Here is a 24,311-nt window from a genome sequence, read left to right as displayed (position 1 = left end):
TCTATTTTATATCATCACTGTATGTGCTCCACTGGTGCTAAATTTGGTCCACTGAACCAGAGTTACCGTAGTACTATTTCTATTTCGGAAGTAAATAAAGGCATATATGGCGCTCCGTAGAAGTAGAGAATGCTCGATCGCCGAAATGACGCTCTGAATATACCTCGAAAAAAGGAAAGTGACGCTGACGTACGTACGTCGCAACGTCAGCACGACGCGTTGACTAAAGACGTCGTCGAACGTTTGGAGTTACCGTCGTCCGTCATTTGAAATCAGCATTGCTGAGTCTTACGGCAGCCCCTGCATCTAGTATCTGCCTTTCCTCTGTGAAGGTGGGCACTGGAAGAGAAGAGCCCTTGATCAATGTTAGGACCAATCAAGGTGCTTTAAAACAGTCCTGGCTTTGTTTGTATAAAACCTGTTAGTGGCGGTAATTATCGCTGTTGGTTTCGATTGAATAAAAAAAAAAGATCATCGTGATTAATCGTTCTGTAGAATGTGATCCAAATGGCGCGCTCGAGTTCCCGTTTATTATTATTAGCTTGTTCTATTTTGGTACCACCAATTTAAATTGCCTTGATCTGATTGGTGCATTCTTTTCCATACAAAAGGGGAACCAAAGGGTCCTGTTCTTTTTATTAGAGTGTGTCAACCGTGATCTGGATTGAATATTGAAAACACAATTACAAAAGCACGGAGCAGTTCATGACTATTCATACGCTAAATCCAAATATAAAAGGTTGAATAGTAAGTTAGTGATAGCGTGCGTCAATGAGAACAATAGTGCTGCTATTTTTGTTATGGTTTGTCGAATCAAGGAAGTAACCATAATATTTTAAAACGTTTATAGAAAACTTGTTGGATAAAAAATACCAAAAACGTATTAGAATTATGTTTCTTTGTAAAGTAATATTATTGTTTATATGCACACGGGTGTATGCACAAAATGGTAAGTAAAATTGTAGTAGACGTACGTACATGCTTATTGCATGGATACTTTTTTGTTCTTCAAAATACTGCCAGGTCTGATCATCATAAGCAACAGGGCTTACAAACTTTTCTCACTACTACCGCGGAAAGTACACAAGTTTGTGGGCCCGATCTGGCTGCTAATTACTCGGGTATAACTACGCCGTAAGAAGCATGGACCAACTATCGCTAACTTTGGTGATTGTTGTAAGACGTCACCAACTTACTTACTCTGGGCATATTAGAATGTATATAATCATTTAATTTATTTGTTGTTGGGTAGTGAGGATGACATGCCACTAATGTTATTTCTAAAGAGATATCAACAGTCACCCATGGCCTATAGGCATGATAATAAATAAGCCAACCAACCAACCATGAGAGGTGGTAAAATCAGTAAAGCTGACTCAGAAAGAGACATAACTTATAATTAATGTCCAACTTGTTTGCTATGTGGTAATAGGTTTTAATTTAATACGGCCCTTCTTTAGGCCTACTTTCTGTGCAGAGCAAGGATAAATAGGATGATAATTGTATTTAGCTATACTAGAGAAGCTTATAATAGCTGTTATAATACTTGGACGGCTAACATTAAAATTACATTTTTATTGTTTTTCATAAAGGAAAGTTACTAAACGTGGATTTGTTTTGTCCTCGTACAACAATTGATAGTTCCTCAGCAGACGAAGTAGTTATTATAGGTTATACACAAAGTGTATCAAAACCTGTTAATCTGACGGTTAGTCGACTTCAGAATCAAACAGTTCTAACTGTCATCTCAGAAAATGGCGTTGCAGAAACAGGAAGCACAAACTTTCCCGCCGGAACGCAGACGACAGTAGGAGCAGACGGCGATTTTCTGTCAGTTCGTATTCCCGGCACCGTGGACACAAAAGACAAAATAGGAGGATTTTATTTTCGTGTTGATAATCGAGTTGGTTCTGGTTACACGGGAGTTGTTTTACAATCATCTTCAGGTATTTTATTTAAAATCTAATATAACTTTGAATTCAATTTCAGTTCGATAATATCTTCAATCATGAGGAGGAAAACATATGCAATTTACTTTTAAATAATTTATAAATACCCGTTTATTAAAGAATGATACTTTTTTCGATGAAAAGTGGAAATAACTCACAAAAGACAACAAAAAGAGGTGGGAAATATTTTAACTTTTCATACGTTGGATTTTTATACTACTGGCAAAAGTCTTGATAACAAATACATGTTATGCAAATCATTGACAAATTAAAAGCATTTTGTTTATTTCGATTATGTTAATGTAGGCCTATTTATTATTAAATCAACAAACCCGACCGATGAGAAAGCGCCTTAAAGTGACTGCACTAAGACACGACGTAACCCTTAGGGCAGAAGCATGTAGTTGAAAAGTGTAACATCCGAGTCCACAACGCCATGATCAATGATCCATTCGTTGGAATTCGGCGCTATACAAGAACTCGTATATTATTTTTATTATATTATTATTATTACTTAATGTTTAGCAAGTACTGTTCCAGTAGAACGGACTATAACCTCTGGTCTTGGCGACAGAGTGACCATACAAATGACCACGGATCTTCCAAGCAACGACTTAAGATGGAGGCATAACTATGGTGACGTCATCACTGAATGGAACGGTTTGTCAAATGTTACAATAGACATTGTTCGGTTAAAAGACGATGGTATCTATGAATGTTTCCATGAAAACAGTCCTGAAAATGCTGGTTTTACACGTCTTATTGTAAGAGGTATATTATACTTTTAAAATATTTTTTGTTTGTGATTTTTAAAGAGTTTCCACATTTTTAGGAAGATATATTGTACGGTATGTTTACCCAGGTGATAGAAATGGGTATACCGGTATGTAAAAACTACTGGGAAGGTAAATCAGACTCGTTTGTGCGGGAGGAGTGGCGTACCCCCACAAACATACACACTTAGTGGAATCTGGCCCCCAAACGCTAAAGAAATGGAGATGGGCACCACGGCCGTTAGCATTAGCTTAGGTTTCGACTTTACCTTATGTTTAAATTACTCTTTAGAAGTTCCGTGTTTTTATAGTAGGCCTAATAGGCCTGAAACATTGAGATTCATGTGGTTTTTCAGAGTGTCCTTCTTCAAGATGGAATCCACCTGTATGTGATAAGATGTGTCCCGTATGTTACAATGGTGGTGTTTGTGATGCTGTCTCGGGAACCTGTGTATGTTTACCAGGGTTTAAGGGGCATGATTGTGCTATTGGTACGTATAAAACTGATATAGGTACGATCACATTTAGAACGTATCACACACTATGATATACCGTACGACACTATAATGCTATTGGACATAAAGCAGTATTGGCATGCATCATACCATGGAGACATAAGTTGGAACTTATTTCTCCATTTTGGTAAGAATCTGAAGAACCATCGTTAAAGCGATGTTTTGTCCCTCAAAAACCTGAAAAAAAAAACCTTTTTCAGTCAAAAGATTAAACAAAAATTATTTTCTTTTTTTCTCAACATTTTCAGTGTGTGCATCTGATAGGTTCAGTCGTGAATGCTTGTCTGTTTGTTCCGCTTTATCCAATGAAGGCTGCCGCGGTGCACTTATATGCCCGTCTGATCCAGTAGGCTGCAGTTGTGCAAATGGTTTTGGCGGGAAATCCTGCACAGAAAGTAATCATTAGTATTTTAATATTAAACATTTCTGATGGTGATGATGATAAGGGTGAGAAAGAACATGATGATAACAATAATAGTATTATAATAAGACAATTTAATAAATAAACCACCATTTGCTCACATCATAAAAAAAAATGTGCACAAAAAACGAAAAGAGAAAAATGGTGATTAATGATAACACCGATGTTGAATGGAAGAACAATGATAACAGATAATCAGAAACAAAAGCTTCAGCTATAAATATAACGAAACATTTTGAATTAATACAATTAATATTTTTGAACATTAGGCCTATTTGATACTCACAGTTTCTAACTTGTGCATTGCAATGATATCAGCAATATTCTTTCTTTTTGTTGACAGCGTGTGAGCCTGGTTGGTACGGTGCTGGATGTAATCGTGTTTGTAACTGTCTCACTGAATTTTGTGACAGGAGATCTGGTTGTACCAGTACCTGTTCACAGGGCTATACCGGTCCACAATGCCAAGGTATTTAAAGATTTTTTTTCTAATTCAGTTCAGTTCATTCAACATTTAATTAGAAACAGTTCAAGAAATAAAAGCAGCATACATTTACAATAACTTAAATGGTAACATTAAATAAGAACTGTTTCAGGGATCGGAAAAAGAAGTTAAAGATTCAATATTTTTTCCAAAAAAGGAAGAAAGTAATAAAACAACATTTTTTTTAAAAAGATCAAATTAAATTTGATGATAATAAAAGTGGGATGATCCCACAAAAGACCAAACAAATGAAATTAGAAGTAAAAAATACAAAATAAACAAAAATAAAAGCAACAGAAACATCAATATTTTATAATAACCAAATACTTTTGTAAATGTTATTTTCAACAATATTATTTGTATTGTATATTATTAATTGTACACTACAAATATTTTTTTATATCTAATTTCTACAAATGTTTATATTTATAAATTCTGTCAGGTTTTTCTCATATATATTTCTTTTCTTTATTAATATTACTTTAGAGTTAACGTCAGCGAGTGAGTGCCCAGAAGGTTATTATGGCGTATTATGTAACTATCAATGTCACTGCAAATATTCTACAAGTTGTGGTCGAGATGGAGCATGTAGTGGGGGTTGTAATACCCACTGGAACCATGGCAGTGGCAGTGTCGACTGTAGTATAGGTAATTAATCATATACTTAACACGAACCAGACTTTTGTCTTGTTTTTTAATAATTAGATTATAATTTTTAACTTTATTATAAGTATTGCCGACATTAAGCTTAATCCTAACTCTAACCCTAACGAGTTTCAAAACTAAGATGTAAATGCATTGTCTATTATGGCATCGATTTCAATTTGTTTTAACAATTTAAAAGCCTTGTCTACTCTATCAAACTTTATGTGACAAAAAGAATGTATGGACATGATGATGTCATATCCCTAACATGTTTGGACACTATTTTATCAAACTAGTTTGATAGTGTAGAAAAATCAGATTTCTTTTTGGTTTCTAGCCCTAGCAGTCCTTAGTCACCCGCCTCGTGTGGTTTCACGAAATCAAAGTTCTATTACCATCGATTTCACATGGTCACCAGCAGAGGACTATGGTACTGGTGACGTCTCGGCTCACCTCTTACACTACAATTTAACTACAGACGACGTGACCACGGTGTTTTTAAGCAAAAATCAATATACGATACAACAGTTACCTGCGGACTCGTTAGTATCATTCTACGTGGAGCATATACAAGTTTTCAATAAGTCTAACTTACATGGTCCTCTTAGTCCAGTTGGTACTGCACTTACTACTTGCACAGGTAAGCAATCATGTTTATAACATTACAACATTTATTTTTCCACATTAACATCATACATTCGCTGTAGATTCATCACTGTTATTTGTTTCCCTATACATGTTGTTATTACAGAGCCTAAAGACAAACCTTCCGTTACGGTTTTACGGTCAGGCGATACTGCAAAGATTACTATAGAGGTAATTGTGATTAATTGTTGCTACACCTTTAACAGAAACAAATTGTTTCTATAGGTATACACACACTTTGTGTTTAGAACGCAGTTATGAGTTATACGGGAATATCGTGTGCTGTATATGGAGATGGGGTCTCGTTAGGCATTTGAAATCAGTATTGCTGACTCTTATGGCAGCCCCTGCATCTAGTATCTGCCTCAGACCTCTGGTCAAGGTGGGCACTGGACGAGAGAAGCCCTTGATCAATGTTAGGACCAATCAAGGTGCTTCAAACAGTCCTGGCTTTGTTTGTATCAAACCTGTTAGTGGCGGTAATTATCGCTGTTGGTTTCGATTGAATACAATAAAATAAAATAAAAAATTATTTTGTAATATTTTCACAAAGGGCGTTCAAAGTATAATCCAACGAATAGGATGTGATCGGATCATCGAATACGAAGTGAGGTACATGCGATCATACGATATGGACGAATCTATGATAACAGTTGATTATGATTATGACAAGCACGTATCAATCACGGGTTTGTCAGAGTGCTTGACATATCAGATAGATGCAAGAGTTGTAAATAATGAAAAGTTCAAGGGACCATGGAGTAATACGGTTGAAATAGAAGGAACGTTACCAGGTAATAGGCTGCTGCTCAACACTATATAAATACACAGATTATATTAATTTCTTCATGGTTACCTGTCACCTGTCGGTGTCCTCCGCTCGAAGCAGATTGGCTGTCATGAATATCCATTCTTTCCTCAGCTGCGCCTTTCTCACACACTTTTCATATCTCTTTTTTGTCAATTCCTTTATGTTGGTTGTCCATGTAAAACGTGGCCTACCTCTGCCTCTTTTCCCGTCTATTTTACCATCTTCATTGTAAATATACAAAAACAAAACGTGAATGTTTGGTTTTGAATTTGCGGAGTCTAACAAATATTATTTACAAACTCTGAGTTTTCCACTGCTTTGCTAGTTACTGTATAGTTACTAGAGACTGTCAGGATCACCGAATGCAAACTACTAACACTTCAGTTAACCAAAGATAATCAACTGGAATACAAAAAGCTTATCTTGCCAAACTCAGCGTTTGGTCGAATTCTCAAACTAAAGTTTGCAGTCTAAACTTGTTTTCTTCATTTTGAAGAAGTTGTTAACTGGTCTACACAAGCAAACTTTGGACAACTGTTCTTGTTTTTCAAATTCGCAAACAAATTTTGTTTTCAACTCAAGCAAACTATCAAATAAACTATCAAACTAAATTTTGCTTGTTTATAAACTATCAAATAATAATACTGTTTATGATTTTTCGTATTTATTTTAGCTCCAAAAAATCTCAGAGATTCGAAAGTAAACGACCGTTCTTTCACTATCCAGTGGGAAGCATTGACATGTAGCGAGGGTGACATATCATACAATTACGCCTTAACGAATGATGACATCACTTTGGATGAAAGTTCAACGCTTGATACTGTACACGTATTTAAAGAAGGAATCACGCCGTGTACACGGTATGACGTCAACGTATTTGCGTCGGCAAATGATGTCACTGGTGTTAGTTCTACAATTAGTATTATCACACGTACGTTACATCGGAATAGACTTATTTAATTTAAAAGATTCTCGTTTGAAAATTATTTTTCATTCTCCTAAACATTTATTGCGTCATTACCTCACAAAACAAAGGTTTCTTGTGATGAAGTCCTAATTAAAATGAATTTATCTCTCAAATAATAATCCAATGAAAATTTCAATTATTTAAAGATCCGGCCGCACCACAAGTTGACCATAACAACGTAACTACATCATCGATATACGTAAAATGGTTACATACTACTTGTACGCATATTACTGGATATCACGTGGTGTTGAATGGGACTGGGTTTGTTGAAAAGAAGAATACTAGTGACGTGTTCATATTATTTAATGAAGAAGATGGTGTTTCTGCAAACTCTACGTTTACAATTAAGGTAGGCCTACACAAGTTAATCCTACTTTTGTATTTAGGTTCAAGCAAACAACGTGCATCAACAGCTTTCAACCCGAGTTACATCTAAATGTTGTTTTGTTTGTGCTTGCGTAGATTGCTGCAATTACCGATAAAGGCTACGGACCGTATTCGCCAGAAGTAACGGTATCAACGCCGGTATCAACGTACGATTTTACGACATTTACCCCAACCGATTCATCTAACTTAAGTACCACCAGCAACGGAACAATGTCAGGTGATGAGCCTACAGGGCTTGTCGGTAAGTAGGGCCTATTATCTACATCAAATAAATAACATTACATGCTTATGATAATAGTACGGTAACTCAGTTCGAATAATAGTCAGTTGTCTGTGAGATGTATGGCTTTACTATTAGACTTTTCCAATTTTATTTTCTTGGTGTTTCATTCATGTTAATAATTTTTTCCTTTGTATATAATTTCACAAAATAGAACAAGAATTGAAAGAAATGAAATGTTCGATTGACTGAATATATTTGTTATAAAGTTTGTTGTTTTTTTTTCTTTTGAATAGGAGGAGATATAATTGCAATAGTAGTTGGTAGTGTTTTGGTTATCATCATCATAATGTCTTGTATACGTGTTGTACGTTCGCGGTAAGAACAATATAGGCATTTTTTAAAAATCTAAATTTAACTCCAGGTAGGCCTATACTTAAGCTTATCAACAGATGCCAAGTCTGTCCCGTGACTGAAACCATTGGGTGTAAACCCTAAAACGCCCGTAAAATATTAGATAGTTACTTTTTTTTATATCCTTTGCTTGATCGAATGTAAGTTTATAGTCAATTTGTACTGTCCTCTTTCAACAGGATTCGTGACAAGGGCGATACACCTGAAATGGTAGATTTAAACATAAACAAACGCTACTCTAAAGACGGCGGTAGGTAGTATAGTAAAATGTCATACTTCAGACGAAGTTGTAAAATATGGTTACTAGAAAATTTAAAAAAATCAACTTGTAATACTAAATGTACGTAACGTTTATTTCAGATTATTCAAGCAATTCTACGACTAACGACACGTTTACGGAGACACATTCATCAACGTGAAGAAAGGCATGCGTCAACCAAACGTAAACACATACGTACACTAAACGTAATTCACTTATAACACGCTGGTGGATAATATAGCTAAGATGATAATAATTTTTATCAATTTAAGATATTCTATAGCATGTACAATCAAAAATATATTATATATAAGCTTTTATAATACACAATAACAATAGAAGGGACGTGGGCAGGCTGGTCCAATGTTTGTGGGCTGGCTGGTCCAATGTTTGTGGGCAGGCTGGTCCAATGTTTGTGGGCAGGCTGGTCCAATGTTTGTGGGCTGGCTGGTCCAATGTTTGTGGGCTGGCTGGTCCAATGTTTGTGGGCTGGCTGTTCCAATGTTTGTGGGCTGGCTGGTCCAATGTTTGTGGGCAGGCTGGTCCAATGTTTGTGGGCTGGCTGGTCCAATGTTTGTGGGCTGGCTGGTCCAATTTTTGTGGGCTGGCTGGTCCAATGTTTGTGGGCTGGCTGTTCCAATGTTTGTGGGCTGGCTGGTCCAATGTTTGTGGGCAGGCTGGTCCAATGTTTGTGGGCTGGCTGGTCCAATGTTTGTGGGCTGGCTGGTCCAATGTTTGTGGGCTGGCCGGTCCAATGTTTGTGGGCTGGCTGGTCCAATGTTTGTGGGCTGGCTGGTCCAATGCTTGTAAGTGGTGTGCTGGTCCAGTGTTTGTGAGCAATACTGGTTCAGAGGGGGTGGTGCTGGTATCGTCCTCCGACATCCGTTACACGTGGCTTGTTACAAAGTTTGGTGGACGACCAGTGAAGGAAACTGTAGGCCTACTGCGAATCGCACTCTCCTGTTTTTATTTTAATCAACAGACGTCATTAGATTTATTTTGATATTGACTAGTAGATTTTTTTGCATAATAGGTCATACGAATAATAATAATACAAATAATAATAACAAAATAGTAAAATAAATACATTACCTGATTAGTGATGTTCACCTTGTTTTTGCGTGGAATGTATTTCGCAATCATGGTTATCATTGGATCCATAATCTAACAAGTACAGTAATACACTACAGCTCAAATTGTTTTATCATTACTACATGTGTAATATTCAAGATATTTTTAGAAATTTAGCAATTCACTCGAAAAATATACGCGTGTCAATAATGCGACGGACGGGCAGTACTAGATAATATTTACCAATTATTAGCATTCTACTCGAACAATACACGCGTGAAATTATTGCGACGCGCTGGCAGTACTATATAATATTCACCAATTATTAGCATTCTACTCGAACATTACACGCGTGTCATAGGGAATATTGATTGTTCTTGCTATTACGTAATTTAGATATTGTCAACAGTGTGACTGTGGGGCAAGAGGCAAATCAGCCTATGTAATATACCCACACACAATAAGTTTCAAGTGTAAATACTATAAAATACCTGATTATCCAGTATGCAGCAAACGACAAACAAAAATAGCCCTTGTAACGAGTTGAGTATATTGAACAGATACGTCATAAACACGTGACTGGTGGAGTCTATATTCAAAACTCCTATTATCCATGTAAGACCGAGAATCGGCAGAAGAACGAAAGTTCCTCTGACGGCATTCCTAAAAAAGAAGAGGATTAGAATTCCAAATAATGTCCATATAATATACAAAGTTCCGTACAGCCCTGTCTACACTATAAAATTGTGCCAATATATGGACATGACGCATCACTACCATATTTGGGCATATCACCACCATATTTGGGCACATCACACTTTTTTGTCAAACTAGTTTGATAGTGTAGACAGAGCTTAAGAACATAACCTTGCGTATTAGTATAGTGATAATTCAGGTTGCGTCGTTCTGTTGCCTTTTTGGAGGATTTTTCCCAGTGGGAACCAAGCTTTAGCCGACAGTACTGCCGGCTTGGTGTATGTCCCCACTTACTATGTAACCTTAGTTGCAATTACCTATTGCTTCTTATACAACTTTCAGTATACTGTTTAAACTTAAAATAACATGTCGTCGTTTAGAACAACTTAAACGTATATAACATTATTATGGATGTCTCCTAACCTTAATTGTTTGTACTCGTTTTGCTTTTTAGGAGGCTTAGTCACAACTGATCCTGATCTTCTGTAAATCACGTGAATCATTTTACCCAACACAAATATGTTTATCTAAAAACAGAAAGATATTATTCTTCTATACTTACGGAAAAGAAATAAATAAGAAATTAAACTTTTATTTTATCGATAACTTATAGAAATGTTGACATATTTGATTTTGTGGATAATCTTGTATTGTATTTGGAATTATTAAGCAAATGCAAAAATAATTATTGTTTACGTATATTTGGGATATATAACATAATATATAACACATTTTTTCTCAACCTGTATGAAACTTTATATAATGATTGTCTTTGTGATTTTTTTTTTCAAAGGGTCTTAAGACTCAGAAAACTTTACTCTGTAAGATTCCTGTAATATTGTATGTAACAATGTAGATATTATATAGCTGAATAAATGTGAATTGAAAAAAAAGAAAGTAAGAATGAGCAGATGTATGTTCGCTTGCTTCTAAATATTTGGTGTGAAACATACCCCAATGATCAAACAAGCTGGGATTGCAACAGACAAACGACACGACACTTTAAGCCAGCATCTAAAACATATCGTTCAAAGTATTAGTTTAACTTGCATTAACTAATAGTAATTCACAGCTTTTTTCCGCCACAGTAAAATCATATGCACGCAACGCTAAACACGTACATAACATTTTTACTGAACATAATAGTGACATGTTGACTGCTAACACGTTTAGGTTTTAAAAAGCTAAATATGTGGAAAAAGTGGGTTTAAAATAGATGTTCAAGATCTAAACACTATTTGTACAGTGTAGGCCTAAAATAAGTAATTATTTCGTATGAATAACATAAAAAAAGTGAAAATTACTACACCATTTTTGGGGTTAAAGCAATAAAGTAAAAATACATACATGGTATCAGTCACGTAACATTCATGTTTAAATGTTGTAACCACGGCAACGATGAATGCGGGCGTCACGTAGCAGAACAACATGTAATGTATGTACTTGAATCTTTTAGACTTGTTGTATACTACTTTTAAAACCAAGAAAACAGCTTCTGCAAGCATCCACATAAACATGCATAGAACGAGATAATGCAGGAGTATAGACACTGCCGTACATAAAACCTAAGAGAAAGAAAGAAAAACTACATTTTAAAAAGTTATAGGAACGAGATAATGCAGGAGTAGGCCTATAGACACTGCCGTACATAAAACCTAAGAGAAAGAAAGACTAGATTTTAGCAAGTTATAGGAACGAGATAATGCAGGAGTATAGACACTGCCTTACATAAGGAGAAAGAAAGAAAAAAAGAAAAAAAAAGAAAAAAAGAAAAGAAAAAAAGAAAAAAAAGGAAACTTATAAATCTATATTTGAACGAATTAAAAGAAATCACGCTCACCTTACTGTTCGTTTGGTTGAGAACTGTTAGAAACAGTATGTCAACTGCTAATGTGCACACAATGAGGTTGATATGGATCTTATAACGCAAAGTTATCTTGTTTCTATTGAATGAACATTCACAAAACACTGTAGGTATATTATTTTAAATAACACTACTCGTTCCAGTAGTGATCTCATGTTTTATTTTAATAAGATAGAAAATCTTGACACTGATGATGGGAAATGATTTTCTAAACCAAGTTTGTAAACTATCATCCGTCAAAATAAGAACACGAGCTTACTACTATTGAAATGAGTAGTGTTATTCAATAAATGCATTTCAGTACATAAATACAGTACAGTATATGAGAATATTTAAACTATCATAATAATATCATAATACTTTATCAGTTTTCCGTCTTTGATAATATTTATAGACGTTTCTAAAAGGTAACCACAACAAACCACGAATAATGGAGGAAATATGTTCCAAAATCTGATAGCTGTGATTCTATTATGGTCACCCAACACAACGCCGTCTTTGTAAAACCTCCACAACGAAAAGAAATTCAAAATGTACAGAACGCAAACCTTAATAGCAAGTACACTATTAGATTGACTGATAACGTCACAATTGATACGCTTAGACCAACAACTGTAATCCAGGAGTTGATAACTTCGTCATCTGTTGGTAACTGAGAAAAATAAACATTTAAAGTAATTGCATTATTCTAATATTGAGCACTTCATATGCGTTTACAGCAAAATAAAGCAAAATATTTACCACGTTTTTTGAAATTTGCATCAACACGGAAAAACTGGTCAGGTGAGAACAGAAACAACGAACAAACTTTTCAGTGACATTGTTGACATGGCAACCTCTTGATGACCATTTGCTGTTATTGTTTGTCAAAACAAATACGTTAGAATAATTCGATGAGGAAGATATGAAGAATATTGGCAACCAAAATACAGGATGTGCGTCATGTGTTTGGCACAATGTAAAAGCGACTATTATTTGACACTGAATTATAAAAAGTTTCTGCGAATACGGCTGTAATGTATGTAATGAATGTAGCTTAACCACAATACCAGCGATTAGCATAGTACATAGTTAAAAAAGCAATTTACCTAGCTTGTATGTCAAAAAACACGCATGCGTACTTCTCTTCATATTCTACAGAATCCTACAAATGACGTAAATAAAATTGTTAACCAAAATGTAGTGTGATTCTTCAAGAATATGGAGGGTGTGAGGTAAAGTTCATGACCATGACATTATGATATTAATAGTATTTACTTTGATGCAGTGTTATATTTTCTCTGTGTTCCGATACAAAAAAAAAACTGGCATCAAAATTCTGAAGATGTTGATCCAGATAATCGGATTAGCATGTTGATCCAAAATTATATCTTATCTTATCTCGGATTATATCTTACAGTTAATGGCACGATTGGAAGAGTGTACATCACTTGAGCATCTACAGCCGTGCCATTATCCTCGTCGTAAATACTTATTGAAAGCACACCACTGACGAGGTACGAACGAATGACGTCACCTGAACCAGATCCTGATCTAAAATCCGTCAAGAAAAACACAAAACATCATTTTGTGCAAAAGTACATTTAACCAGGGAAGAGTTAATAACTCTTCCCTGATTTAATTGTGTTATAAGGCAATAAAATAAAACCATATTGCCTTAAGATGTTGATATGACAGTAAACTGGGAAAATTAAGAAATAATGTAATATTTAGCCATATATAGTTAAAAGGCGAATTGTTGTTGTTCAAATTATTCACTTGTTTTGAGTTAGGACTGCCTACTTAGGTATTCCTACGGATGCATATATGTAATACTCACGTGTTGTCTTCTACGGGTACGTCATTACTAGGCCCAGTTAGTACATTGTCACTCTCAATATACACGAAAACCATTGCTAGATTATCTGTTTGAAAAAGATATAGGTTGATCTTTATGGCGAAGAAACATTAGCAAAGCGAGAATATCCGTACAACATGCAGTCCTTTAAAAGGGAACTTGATACGCAATAGCGTACCCCAATGCAAGTCAGTTGACTAATCACAAGCGACAGACCAGGAGAGCGTACACTTACTCTTCCCTGCGACAACAGACGATCACATCGTGATTGGTCAAATTACTTAGGAAGTGGTAACCAAGCTTAAAGTTGCCTTAAAGAAATGTCTCTGCACTTCTTTTTAAAAAAAAGTATGATGACTGCAGTTACAATGGATTATATTAAAATATTAAAACTGAAGTTTTTCTTAGTTTAAGTTTTTTTTATTTATTTGCTATGGATATATTATGAGATTATGGTATTCCAAAAAAAAAAAGCGATAAATGATGAATAAATATATTAAACTCACCGTTATTGACCAAGATCTGCACGGTAGCAAAAGCTGATTGGTTAAACTTGGTATTGATCTCCTTCTCGATATTAGTCGAATTCCCAATCCAAGAGGCTTCCAAGACTGGTTTATGATAAAACGGTATATTTTATAATTTAATAAAATTAATTTTAAGAAAAATAAAATAATCTGCTATTATCCAATGAAACAAAAAAATGAGGCTTTTAAAAATGATTAGAATGTAAACAATGACGATTATACAAACAAGACGATTTTCACAAATTTCAATGAAACAGGAATGTTAATGTTTAGGTAAATTAAAATCAAAATGAACAATTTAATTCTTTAAAAATAAAGAACCAAATTAACCTATAACTTACAATTCGATTGATCCTCAATTGTAATGTATTCTTTTGAAGACCTCTTCAATTGCCTTAAAATACTTGATTCTTGAGACGCAATCCATGACATCAGAGAATCTTCTATCTAGAAAAAACAATTAAAATCACAAAAAGTTACAGATTACACCGCTAAGCCTTGTTTTCAAGTAGGCGAATCTACAGCTTGGTTTCCACTTTGACGTAACGCAAGGACGTCGTAAGCGTGCCGCAAGCAAGTTCACCAATCATGACGCGTTGGATCACCCCGAACTGTTGCTTGTGATTGGACAACTCACTTGCGTTGCGCTTACGTACTTGCGTTGCATCCTAGCTGGAACCAAGCCTAAGCTTATGTATTGAATTGGTATGTAGCCCGCTATTATTTAGTGTGTTGCGTAGCGTCCAAGCATTCCTGATTGGTTAGGCCTACTCATTTTTTCGCATCACAAAAAGTAAATGGAAATAAAGTATAAACACGCACGTGCATAAAACTTTTAATTCTGGGTCATTTTTATATCGACTTACTACAAAATCATTTGTGGAGAGAAACATATTTTCTGTAACGTTTGACAGAAACACATCTGGTAGACTACTTCTTGTAAGTAAATCCACAGGCTGCGTTGAGGGATTGATGATCGAATTATTTCCAATTCCTGATCTACTCATTTCGTCCGTTGAAACCGGCGTAAAAGTGGTTGTTGATGATCTCAACAATGGTTCTTGAAAATCAATGAAATTATAAATAACAGGTCAGTTGAGATGAGATCAAGTTTTTGCGTGTTTCGCCACCATAGATTAGTTTACCTTGCATAAACGAAGCATGCTCACGCACATGTAAATGTACATTAGGACTAGGACGTAACACAAGGACGTAAGCCGCAACACAAGGGAATTGACCAATCACAAGCGCCAGTTCGAATAATCCTTTGCTTTTGTGTCCTAGTGGGAACCAAGCTTTAGATAACACGCGCGCGCACACATTACGTTAGATGCAACAGGGAAAGAAGAATGATCTCATTCACACTAAATAATATTGACCTGATGGTTTCTATTTGTCAGATCTATATAGATTTTAATAACAAACCTATACAAAATGACAGTTTTATAATTTTTGAAATGTACGTACCTCTGTCATTTCTGAACGTAGTTTTACTAAGTAAAGTGGTGGTTCGTTGTAGTGTAGGTTTATTTGTAGTCACTTCAAAGCTTGTGGAAATATTATTGCCTATATAAGTAAATGCGAATATAAATCATACAATACCCTTGTGATGTGTGTATGCAATATGTTAAAAAGAACTTGCATAAAACCAATACTGGTTAGTAGTTATTATCTACAATTAACTAAAGTACCGTATTACTTAGCATTATAAACAAGATTCAACAATGATAAAACCAATACACTGATTCACACATTCCATATTGATTTTAATTAATTATTATTATTTGAAAGTAACGAAACAAAAACAAACAATAATAAATGAAATTTACATACCTCTGTCATTTCTGAACGTAGTTTTACTAAGTAAAGAGGTGGTTCGTTGTAGTGTAGGTTTATTTGTAGTCACTTCAAAGCTTGTGGAAATATTATTGCCTATATAAGTAAATGCGAATATGAATCATACAAACACCCTAGTGATGTTTGTATGCAATATGTTAAAAAAACTTGCATAAAGCAAATACAGGTTGTTAGTTAATATCTACAATTTCTCTTAACCAAAGTACCGTATTACTTAGCATTATAAACAAGATTCAACAATGATAAAACCGATACACTGATTCACACATTCCATATTCATTTTAATGAATTATTATTGAAACAATGAATGAAACAAAATTAAACCAAGTAGGTGTCTTCTTATTTTTGTTATTTGATGTATGTTAATAATAAATAAAGTTACTGGCGGCCACACATTTCTGCAATAGAAGCAGCAATACTAATGTTATCTGGCTGTCTCCATTTGTTGCCGAAAGAAATCGTATCAACCAAAGGCATTAATCGACCAGCTTGTTGTTAATCTGTCTACACTATCAAACTAGTGTGATGTTCCCAAATATGGTAGTGATATGCTCAAATATGGTAGTGATATGACATCATCATGTCCATATATGGCCACATCACATTTTTTTGTCACACAAAGTTTGATAGAGTAGACAGAGCTTTAAATTGCTTAAAAGTTTAATCTAAATACTTTGATCGTGAGCTTCAAATACAGAAATAATTGTCCTTACCTGTACGATGTACTTGAAATGCCCACTGCCCTCCACAAGTTTCCTTGGATTTCCCAGCACATTGCACGTCACAATTCAGGCTGTTTATTTTATCCATAAGCACGTGGTCAAGACAGTTACACTCAAAACCAAAATTCAGTGCCGCATAGGTATAGTGTTTGTCTTTACAGAAACCAACACACATGTCAATATCCATGAAAAGGCTTTCTTTTAACAATGTAGACAAACCGAAAGAATAGGTAAAGCATCCTACATAATCATCTGTAAACAAGATTATTGACATACAGAAGTTTGGAATAATACCACATAGATACTAAAAAGATACTAGAGGATGAATCATAGTTATTGTGAGTTTATCAAAATTTACATAAAGAAGTTTGGAAAAATATCATAGAGATGCTAAAAAGATACTAGAAGATGAACCATAATTATTATGAGCTTATCAATGTAGTTCTCTTTATAAAATCATCGGGAAATACTAAACAATAAACAGGAGGATATGACTTGCAATACTTTGATTATCTTAAAAGTAGGGCAGAAAGGCTTGGAACACATTGCTTTTTAAGAACATATTATTTATGTACGTACCTCTATCGCTGAAAAGCATTTGTAAGGTTGTTCTTGGGTTGTCTGTAGGCAAAGTAATTCCTAAAATGTAAATAAAAGGAGAATCATACATTATATTAATAAATCGTTACTTAAATTAATGCAAAGATATCACCTGCTCGATTTAAATTCATTCATACACATTTATTCAGTTATTTGACAACAACTGGGGCCCGCACTAGAAGCAATAGCTTTTCTCATGAGAGCACCTACAATACAAATATGCAAAAATTGAAAATGCTTTGAATACACTAAGAACATCAGCTCGCAAATGTTGTGTTTATTACAACACATTCACATTTATTCAGCAATATAAATATTTACATTACAGGGATTTTACAGAGACAAGTAATTGTCTGTAGTCGTAAGATTGTGTCACTCTGATTGGAGCTTGATGTGAACCAGGTTTACCTGTACCGTACACTTGTGATCGCAAGAAACCTCCGCATGTTTCCATTACATTTCCCGAACATGGCATGTGACAATAACTGTTGTTTACTCTGGTCGAGAAGTCGACGTCATTTGTACAGATACACTCGAAACCAAAATGCAGAGCGGCGTAGAGAAGACCGTTGTCATGACAATATCCAATGCATATGTCAATATCTAGGTCCGGTTGATTTGCGTGTGTGTCAGAAACAACAAAACTGTCCGAGAAGCATCCCATATAATCAACTAGAAATATAACATGAGTTATTTCACCATTATACCAACACGAATGTAACGTAGATGACGTCACGGTATATTCTTTGAATATAAACCTTTGCAACAACATTAATCATTTAACCTACTTTTTGTCTTTTTTTAAATTTAATTTCTTTTTCGTCGTTAAGGCATTGTGAATTTTTGAGGTGTACTAGTTGAATAAAAAAATGTTAAGACCTCTGCTTTTCTTCATTTTTTGGGTTATATTAGGATATTTAATGGATCATTTGTGTGTGTAATGCGCTTTGAAACATTGTATTAGGCGCTATATAAGACTACCTTAATTATTATCTGGCTAAAATATCACAAATAAATACAGTATATATTAAATTAAATACATACCACGTTCTGTAGAATGTGCTGATGCCGTGATGGTACTTGATGATTGGGTTGTTAAAACAGAAATAGTTGTAGCATTAGGCTCTATATTTTATCAAAAATACAAATTGAATTATATTTATTTTTCAACTTTATTTAAAAAGAGATAGCTTTAACAGTTACAGCAGTACAGCTGAATTAAAGCGAAAACAATTCAAAAAATAAATAATATTTTAAAAATCAAATATTTTAAAACAACATTAAACAACTCGAAATCGCTATTATTGGTCGACGACGACTTGGGAAAAATGACGTATTGCATAATTTACAGAATGTCCTATTTCGTTGCAAATCGAACGTTCTTTGCGTGAGGGTGACTGTCAATAAAGTACCTTTGATATTGGGTCTTGTGACTGCTGTATTTGTAGTGGAGAAACTACCCAAACCTATAGAATACAAATAATAACAAATATAACAAATAACCAAATTCAGAATAAAAATTCTGTGAAAGCATTAGGCCTAATTGTGTTGGCACTGAAACCTATATATTGGGCCAATCAATGGCATTTTTACACAAGAAAAATTAAACTTGAGTTCGAGGAGCAGAAAAAACCCAGATAAATCGGTAAAAGAATAAGAAAAAAAGTTAAAATCTTGTTCAGGTTTCTGTTGCAGTGACGTCAACCAACGACGCTTTTCGGAGAAAATGACTACTTACCAAATAAACAAGATCCAAAAATGATGACCATAACACACGGATTCACACCTTCCATGTTACCTCTGAATATTATTACATAACGTAGAAAATCACTTTTTAACCAAAAAAAATCGAAATACTAAAACAGCAAAAAAGTGTAATTGATAACAAAATCAGCACAGTATTTATACACTGTTCACGAGTGTGTGTCGAGTAACAAAGCAAACTGTAAAATGCAAAAAAATATATATATCCAATATTTTTTATGATTCGATCTATTTTAGCAACAGAAAATAAACAAAACAAACATTAATTTTTAATCTTTAGTAATTTTGGCCAAGACCTTATTTTGAAAAAAAACGTTAAGCTTTTTTTAAATGTTGTGATTATTGGACGGTTTTCTCATTATTGTTCTGTTACTGTGTGTTTTAGTAATTTCTACGTATCAAAACAAAAATTCACAATTTGTGTTTCCATGGCAACATCATTTTCCGGTAATCATTGGGGGATTTTTTTCAAAATGATCAGAAATATGATAATGGTTTTGTAACTGCTTATAAATACAATTAACTTTTAAAAAGACCATCTATTGGCTAAAATACACAAGTAACAAACGCTTAAAACAACTATAAATTTTTCATTGGGTTTTTTTCAAAATAATAGAAATATGATAATGGTTTTGTAACTGCTTATAAATACAATTAACTTTTAAAAAGTCTACCTATTGGTTAAATACACAAGTAACAAACGCTTCACGAAAATGTTTAACCAACTATAAATTTTATTTCAACGATTAATCGTATCAAATTCGAGTGCCTAATTACAAGCGTCAACATTCATTAAAAGCGTCAACATTCATTACAAGCTTCAACATTCATTACAAGCGTCAATATTCATTACAAACGTTAACATTCGTTACAAGCGTCAAGATTCATTACGAGCGTCAACATTCATTAAAAGCGTCAACATTCATTAACAGCGTCAACATTCATTACAAGCGTCAACATTCCATTCCTAACTATATCTACTGCAGGCATATTCTTTTTTGCAAGGACCAACCAATCCTGATCTTTACATTCACTCTATTCTCTTCTTTCATAAAGGTCATGTATGTAATTATATTGATAACATGTGAAAAAGCCTTCTCTTTACTTTTCATATTTACATTTTTTAAAACTAAGAATGTGTTCAAATTGATTTAATTATGTGAATTGCGAAGGAATTGTGTATCCAAAAAGAGCGAAATCGAATCTATACTTGTGGTATATACCTGCTAGATGCGAGGCTGAGATCGTAGAATAAGCCTTAGTAAGCTTATCTTCACTAGAGCTATGTGTATTGTGTTGTCCGGTGGCTACTGGGAACTTCAAATCTATGTTTGAATGTTTCAAAATATATTTCGCTTCGTTTTCAATATCTTCAAAATGACCTATGACGTCATAGTGAATGTCACAAGGATAACATGACCTGTACATCGGATCCCAGTGCACGTTTTTCCCTGCGCCAGCAACAACCATGTTGATGAATTCTGCAAATTCAATTTCCTCGGAAGAGGAATTCACTTTGAAATTCTTATTAATTATGTTTCTAAATTTGTTTATGCCTTTTTCCTTTTTACCATCGTCAGTAGCAAATTTCTGAGTGTAAGCGGATAGCAAGCGTGATAGAGGATTTCTGACGAACATGAATTTCGTGTAGGTGGCCATTATGTGCTTCCGTTTCTCTGCAGAAAATCGTGTAATTCTTGGTACATGTTTTTTCCATGACTTGCTTACGTCTGCAACGCTTAGTTTCATGACTTCTGTATAGTTCTTGTACCCAGATAAGACCAACATTATTCGACACCAGCTGGTTGTACTGACTTTTGGCGTTTGACAGTAGACGATTTTGTGTTTTTCATTTACCAAAAGTCTCGACACCATCTTTTTACTAGGGATATTCTTCCTGTACGTTTCACACATTTTCTTCGTATGTTCTTGCCTATCTTTGTGTATCTTTGCATATCGTTTCATGAACTCCACGGTGTTTTCGTCTCTGTTAGGTGTTGAGTTCCTTGTTGTTTCTGATGAAACCTGTTGGGATAATTAACATTAAAATTACTGCCTATCCAAAGCTCTTTGCATGGACTGATTACTATGTCTACATTATACTATTTCGGGGAAAAGGGTGCGTTTTTTAAGATTTAATGAGTGCACGAATGCGTTTTTTTTGGGGTTTTTTTTTAGGTTATTCCATTCCATATTATATATAGGCTACCAAGCTTTGAAATGTATGTTCAGCAGATGATCGGTCAACACGAGGAACATTAAGTTATTGTATTATATTAATCTATATTGTGCTGCCCTTTGGTGTGACTATTGTATGAAGACAATTAGATCACTTAATGTATGCTACAATAATAGTGCCAGTATGATGTTTCTTGAACTCCCTTCTTTTATGTGAAAGTTAGCGAAAATCTATCTATAGTTTCATGCAACGTATGTTGCATAGTTGTAATATTCTTGTTGCTTGTGTTTGCAAACATTATGCTCCACAACTCAAAATTGTATTGTAGATGGAGAAGTATCCTATATTTTTTTTCTTTTTTCTTTTTCTATTTGTACGTTTGCTGATATGGATGATTTTTTTCGATATAAAAGAATTTGAATTGAATTACATACCGGAGATTTCGTTGTCAAATATCTTATTCGTTTGTTGCCCAATTGGTAACGTAGTATCCGACCTGGTGATACAAATGATAATGTTGTAAACGTCGTCCTGATTTATATAGTAGGCTTCAGCGCTTCTGTTAAACAGTAGGCCTAAGCACATTAAATATTATTAAATTGGGTTAGAAATATCACTTTTATAAAATAACGTTTTCACTTAGGCCTACAAAAAGACGTTTAAATTTAACACCAAAACATGTTTTGCTTTAAATTACAGTTTTCAGGTAATTAATTGTTGGTTCCAATCCAAAAAGTGAATAACTATTATAAAATGACATTCAACAAAAAAAATGTCTAAATAATATTTTTTTCAGGAGAGGACAATATATATCTTTGACACTTAACAAATATTAACAAATACTATGATTTTACCACGTCATATCTATAACATCAAATAACAAACATTTTACCATTATTTTTAACTTGACTTGCACGAAGCTGTATTCCGATTGTAGCAAACAAAAGTAGACCAAGTACTATGGTAACTTTAAGCGGCTTTTCTAAACGGGAGGGCATTTTCTTTAAAACAAAAAATCGAATAGTTGTTAGATTGTGTAGGCCTACCACCAAGCACATTTGATTTATTTTTATTTTACCTTATTTATAGAGGGTGACCCTAAACAACGTATGCTGACAATCAAGGACCCCTCTTGATTAGTTATGTCTGTACGGTGTGACAGTGGCTGTGTGTATACTAGTACACTGGGGTAACCCTCTACTCGTATCGAAAGATGTACTAGGTTCTTTAAAATTCACATGAGCTAGATGTGGACCTACGGTTTATAGTCCTTATCCGAGAAGACTACCACCAGGACCATGGAGGGAGTGAGGCTCGAACCCTTGCCGATGGTAATATGGCATGGTAATACGGTTCCACTCATGCAATATATGATAGAAATTTTAGAATCATTACAGGACTAGTACGTACATCATGTCATTTTATAAACGCCTGTACTAGATAATATGCTATACCTAAATCTGGTATAACGTACTTTCTACGGGTACTTTCATTGTACAAACACCTGTAGGTCTAGATAATATGATATACCTAAATCCTGTACAACGTTACGTTTGTTACTTTTTAAGAGTAACAAACGTAACGTTGTACAAAGTTTTAAAAATATGCTCACTAGTTTAATAAAGCATGCAAATGGCTGATTTTACTAAAATTTGAGTGAATAATTTGTTTAAAACCTACTGCCCGTATTTTTAAACCAAATTGTTAGTCCTAGTTCGAAAATAGAGATATTAGGCCTACGTGAAAATAATATTATTACTCCGTTATTACTACGTTCGAACTACGACATGAAAATATTGCATTTTCTTACACAAAGCAATGGTCGTAGGCTAGTCTACACATTAAGAAAACACTTACCTTTACTGACGAATCGATTCTTTGTTTAGTAGAAACAGTTTTAAAAACGGAGTATTTTTAAATTAAATTCTGATGTATTGCTTAAACGTCTTCATAGATACGTATCAAACACTCGACTGTATTCTAGGGGAGAAACAATGGTTTCTTTTAGGTGGTACTCGCTTTTCACACCGGGAACAATGCATACTTATGTAAATTATTATCGATTTTTCTAATGAATACGATTCATGTTACTGGTCCTTGGTACAAGTAAGTCTCAAAGATACTCATACGACGACTCACGCACACCACTGATGAAATTAAAACCTTGAATTAATTCTAGGCCTACACAGTTAATTATAGATGATATAATAATGTTGAATCCTCACGATGGCGGTGTGCAGTCCATTGCTTGGATGTACAGTACAAAATAAGTAACGTCTAACCAAGATGGTAATTTGCATATTAAGTGCAAATATTGTGTGCGCGAGTTTTGATGGTTTTGAATATTAGATGGTCGGCTTGAATGTTACAAAACATCTCCCTAAGCGAATTTAAAGTTACGATCCTTCTATTGCTCTTTGTTAATGTTATTCATATATTATATTTATTTGTTATCGTAAGTAAATTACAATCTTGAATTCTACCAAATAAGTTCTCTTTTGTTTTGTAGTTTTACATTTATGTTTTTTTTTTACTGTATCAATTATTATCTGGTGGCCGCTGTTGGATTAAAGATGTATTGTCCCCCTGAAAAAAGAAATATTGAATATTTTTTTGTTGATTTATATGCCATTTTCATGTCACATAATAGTTATCCACTTTGACTAAAAATTATATCGAAAAAAAAACTGTAATTTAAAGT

The 24,311-nt window shown here is 34.3% G+C and overlaps 3 protein-coding genes across 3 annotated transcripts; 1 reads left to right on the top strand and 2 right to left on the bottom strand.

Annotated features, from left to right (window-relative positions):
- Positions 1-853: 853 nt before the first annotated feature.
- Positions 854-9,152, top strand: LOC144842026 (uncharacterized). The gene is made up of 16 exons (XM_078698363.1): positions 854-949; positions 1,593-1,946; positions 2,475-2,720; positions 3,079-3,213; positions 3,486-3,632; positions 4,002-4,127; positions 4,629-4,790; positions 5,125-5,427; positions 5,539-5,603; positions 5,986-6,226; positions 6,917-7,174; positions 7,357-7,562; positions 7,676-7,841; positions 8,117-8,198; positions 8,414-8,484; positions 8,595-9,152. The coding sequence occupies exons 1-16, from the start codon at positions 892-894 to the stop codon at positions 8,651-8,653; spliced, it is 2,679 nt and encodes an 892-aa protein (XP_078554489.1). The 5' UTR covers positions 854-891; the 3' UTR covers positions 8,654-9,152.
- LOC144842289 (uncharacterized) lies at positions 8,882-19,460 on the bottom strand. Its single transcript, XM_078698720.1, has 23 exons — positions 19,406-19,460; positions 19,080-19,133; positions 18,712-18,792; positions 18,076-18,339; positions 17,647-17,706; positions 17,059-17,319; positions 16,322-16,420; positions 15,956-16,054; positions 15,355-15,548; positions 14,830-14,935; positions 14,468-14,572; positions 13,944-14,028; positions 13,522-13,657; positions 13,213-13,268; positions 12,866-12,977; positions 12,673-12,776; positions 12,101-12,203; positions 11,608-11,825; positions 11,214-11,274; positions 10,684-10,787; positions 10,056-10,227; positions 9,586-9,657; positions 8,882-9,453 (listed from the first exon to the last, which is right to left on the bottom strand). The coding sequence occupies exons 1-23, from the start codon at positions 19,458-19,460 to the stop codon at positions 9,379-9,381; spliced, it is 2,676 nt and encodes an 891-aa protein (XP_078554846.1). The 3' UTR covers positions 8,882-9,378.
- A 687-nt stretch (positions 19,461-20,147) lies between these two features.
- LOC144842076 (carbohydrate sulfotransferase 11-like) lies at positions 20,148-23,854 on the bottom strand. Its single transcript, XM_078698438.1, has 5 exons — positions 23,836-23,854; positions 23,468-23,590; positions 22,503-22,611; positions 22,045-22,106; positions 20,148-21,456 (listed from the first exon to the last, which is right to left on the bottom strand). Exons 3-5 carry the CDS (start codon positions 22,606-22,608, stop codon positions 20,587-20,589), a joined length of 1,038 nt encoding a protein of 345 aa, XP_078554564.1. The 5' UTR covers positions 22,609-22,611; positions 23,468-23,590; positions 23,836-23,854; the 3' UTR covers positions 20,148-20,586.
- Between the last annotated feature and the right edge of the window lie 457 nt (positions 23,855-24,311).

The sequence above is a fragment of the Antedon bifida genome, chromosome 5, assembly GCF_963402885.1.
Source record: "Antedon bifida chromosome 5, ecAntBifi1.1, whole genome shotgun sequence".
Classification (NCBI taxonomy): Eukaryota; Metazoa; Echinodermata; class Crinoidea; order Comatulida; family Antedonidae; genus Antedon; species Antedon bifida.
This window is presented reverse-complemented; position numbering and strand designations above follow the sequence as displayed.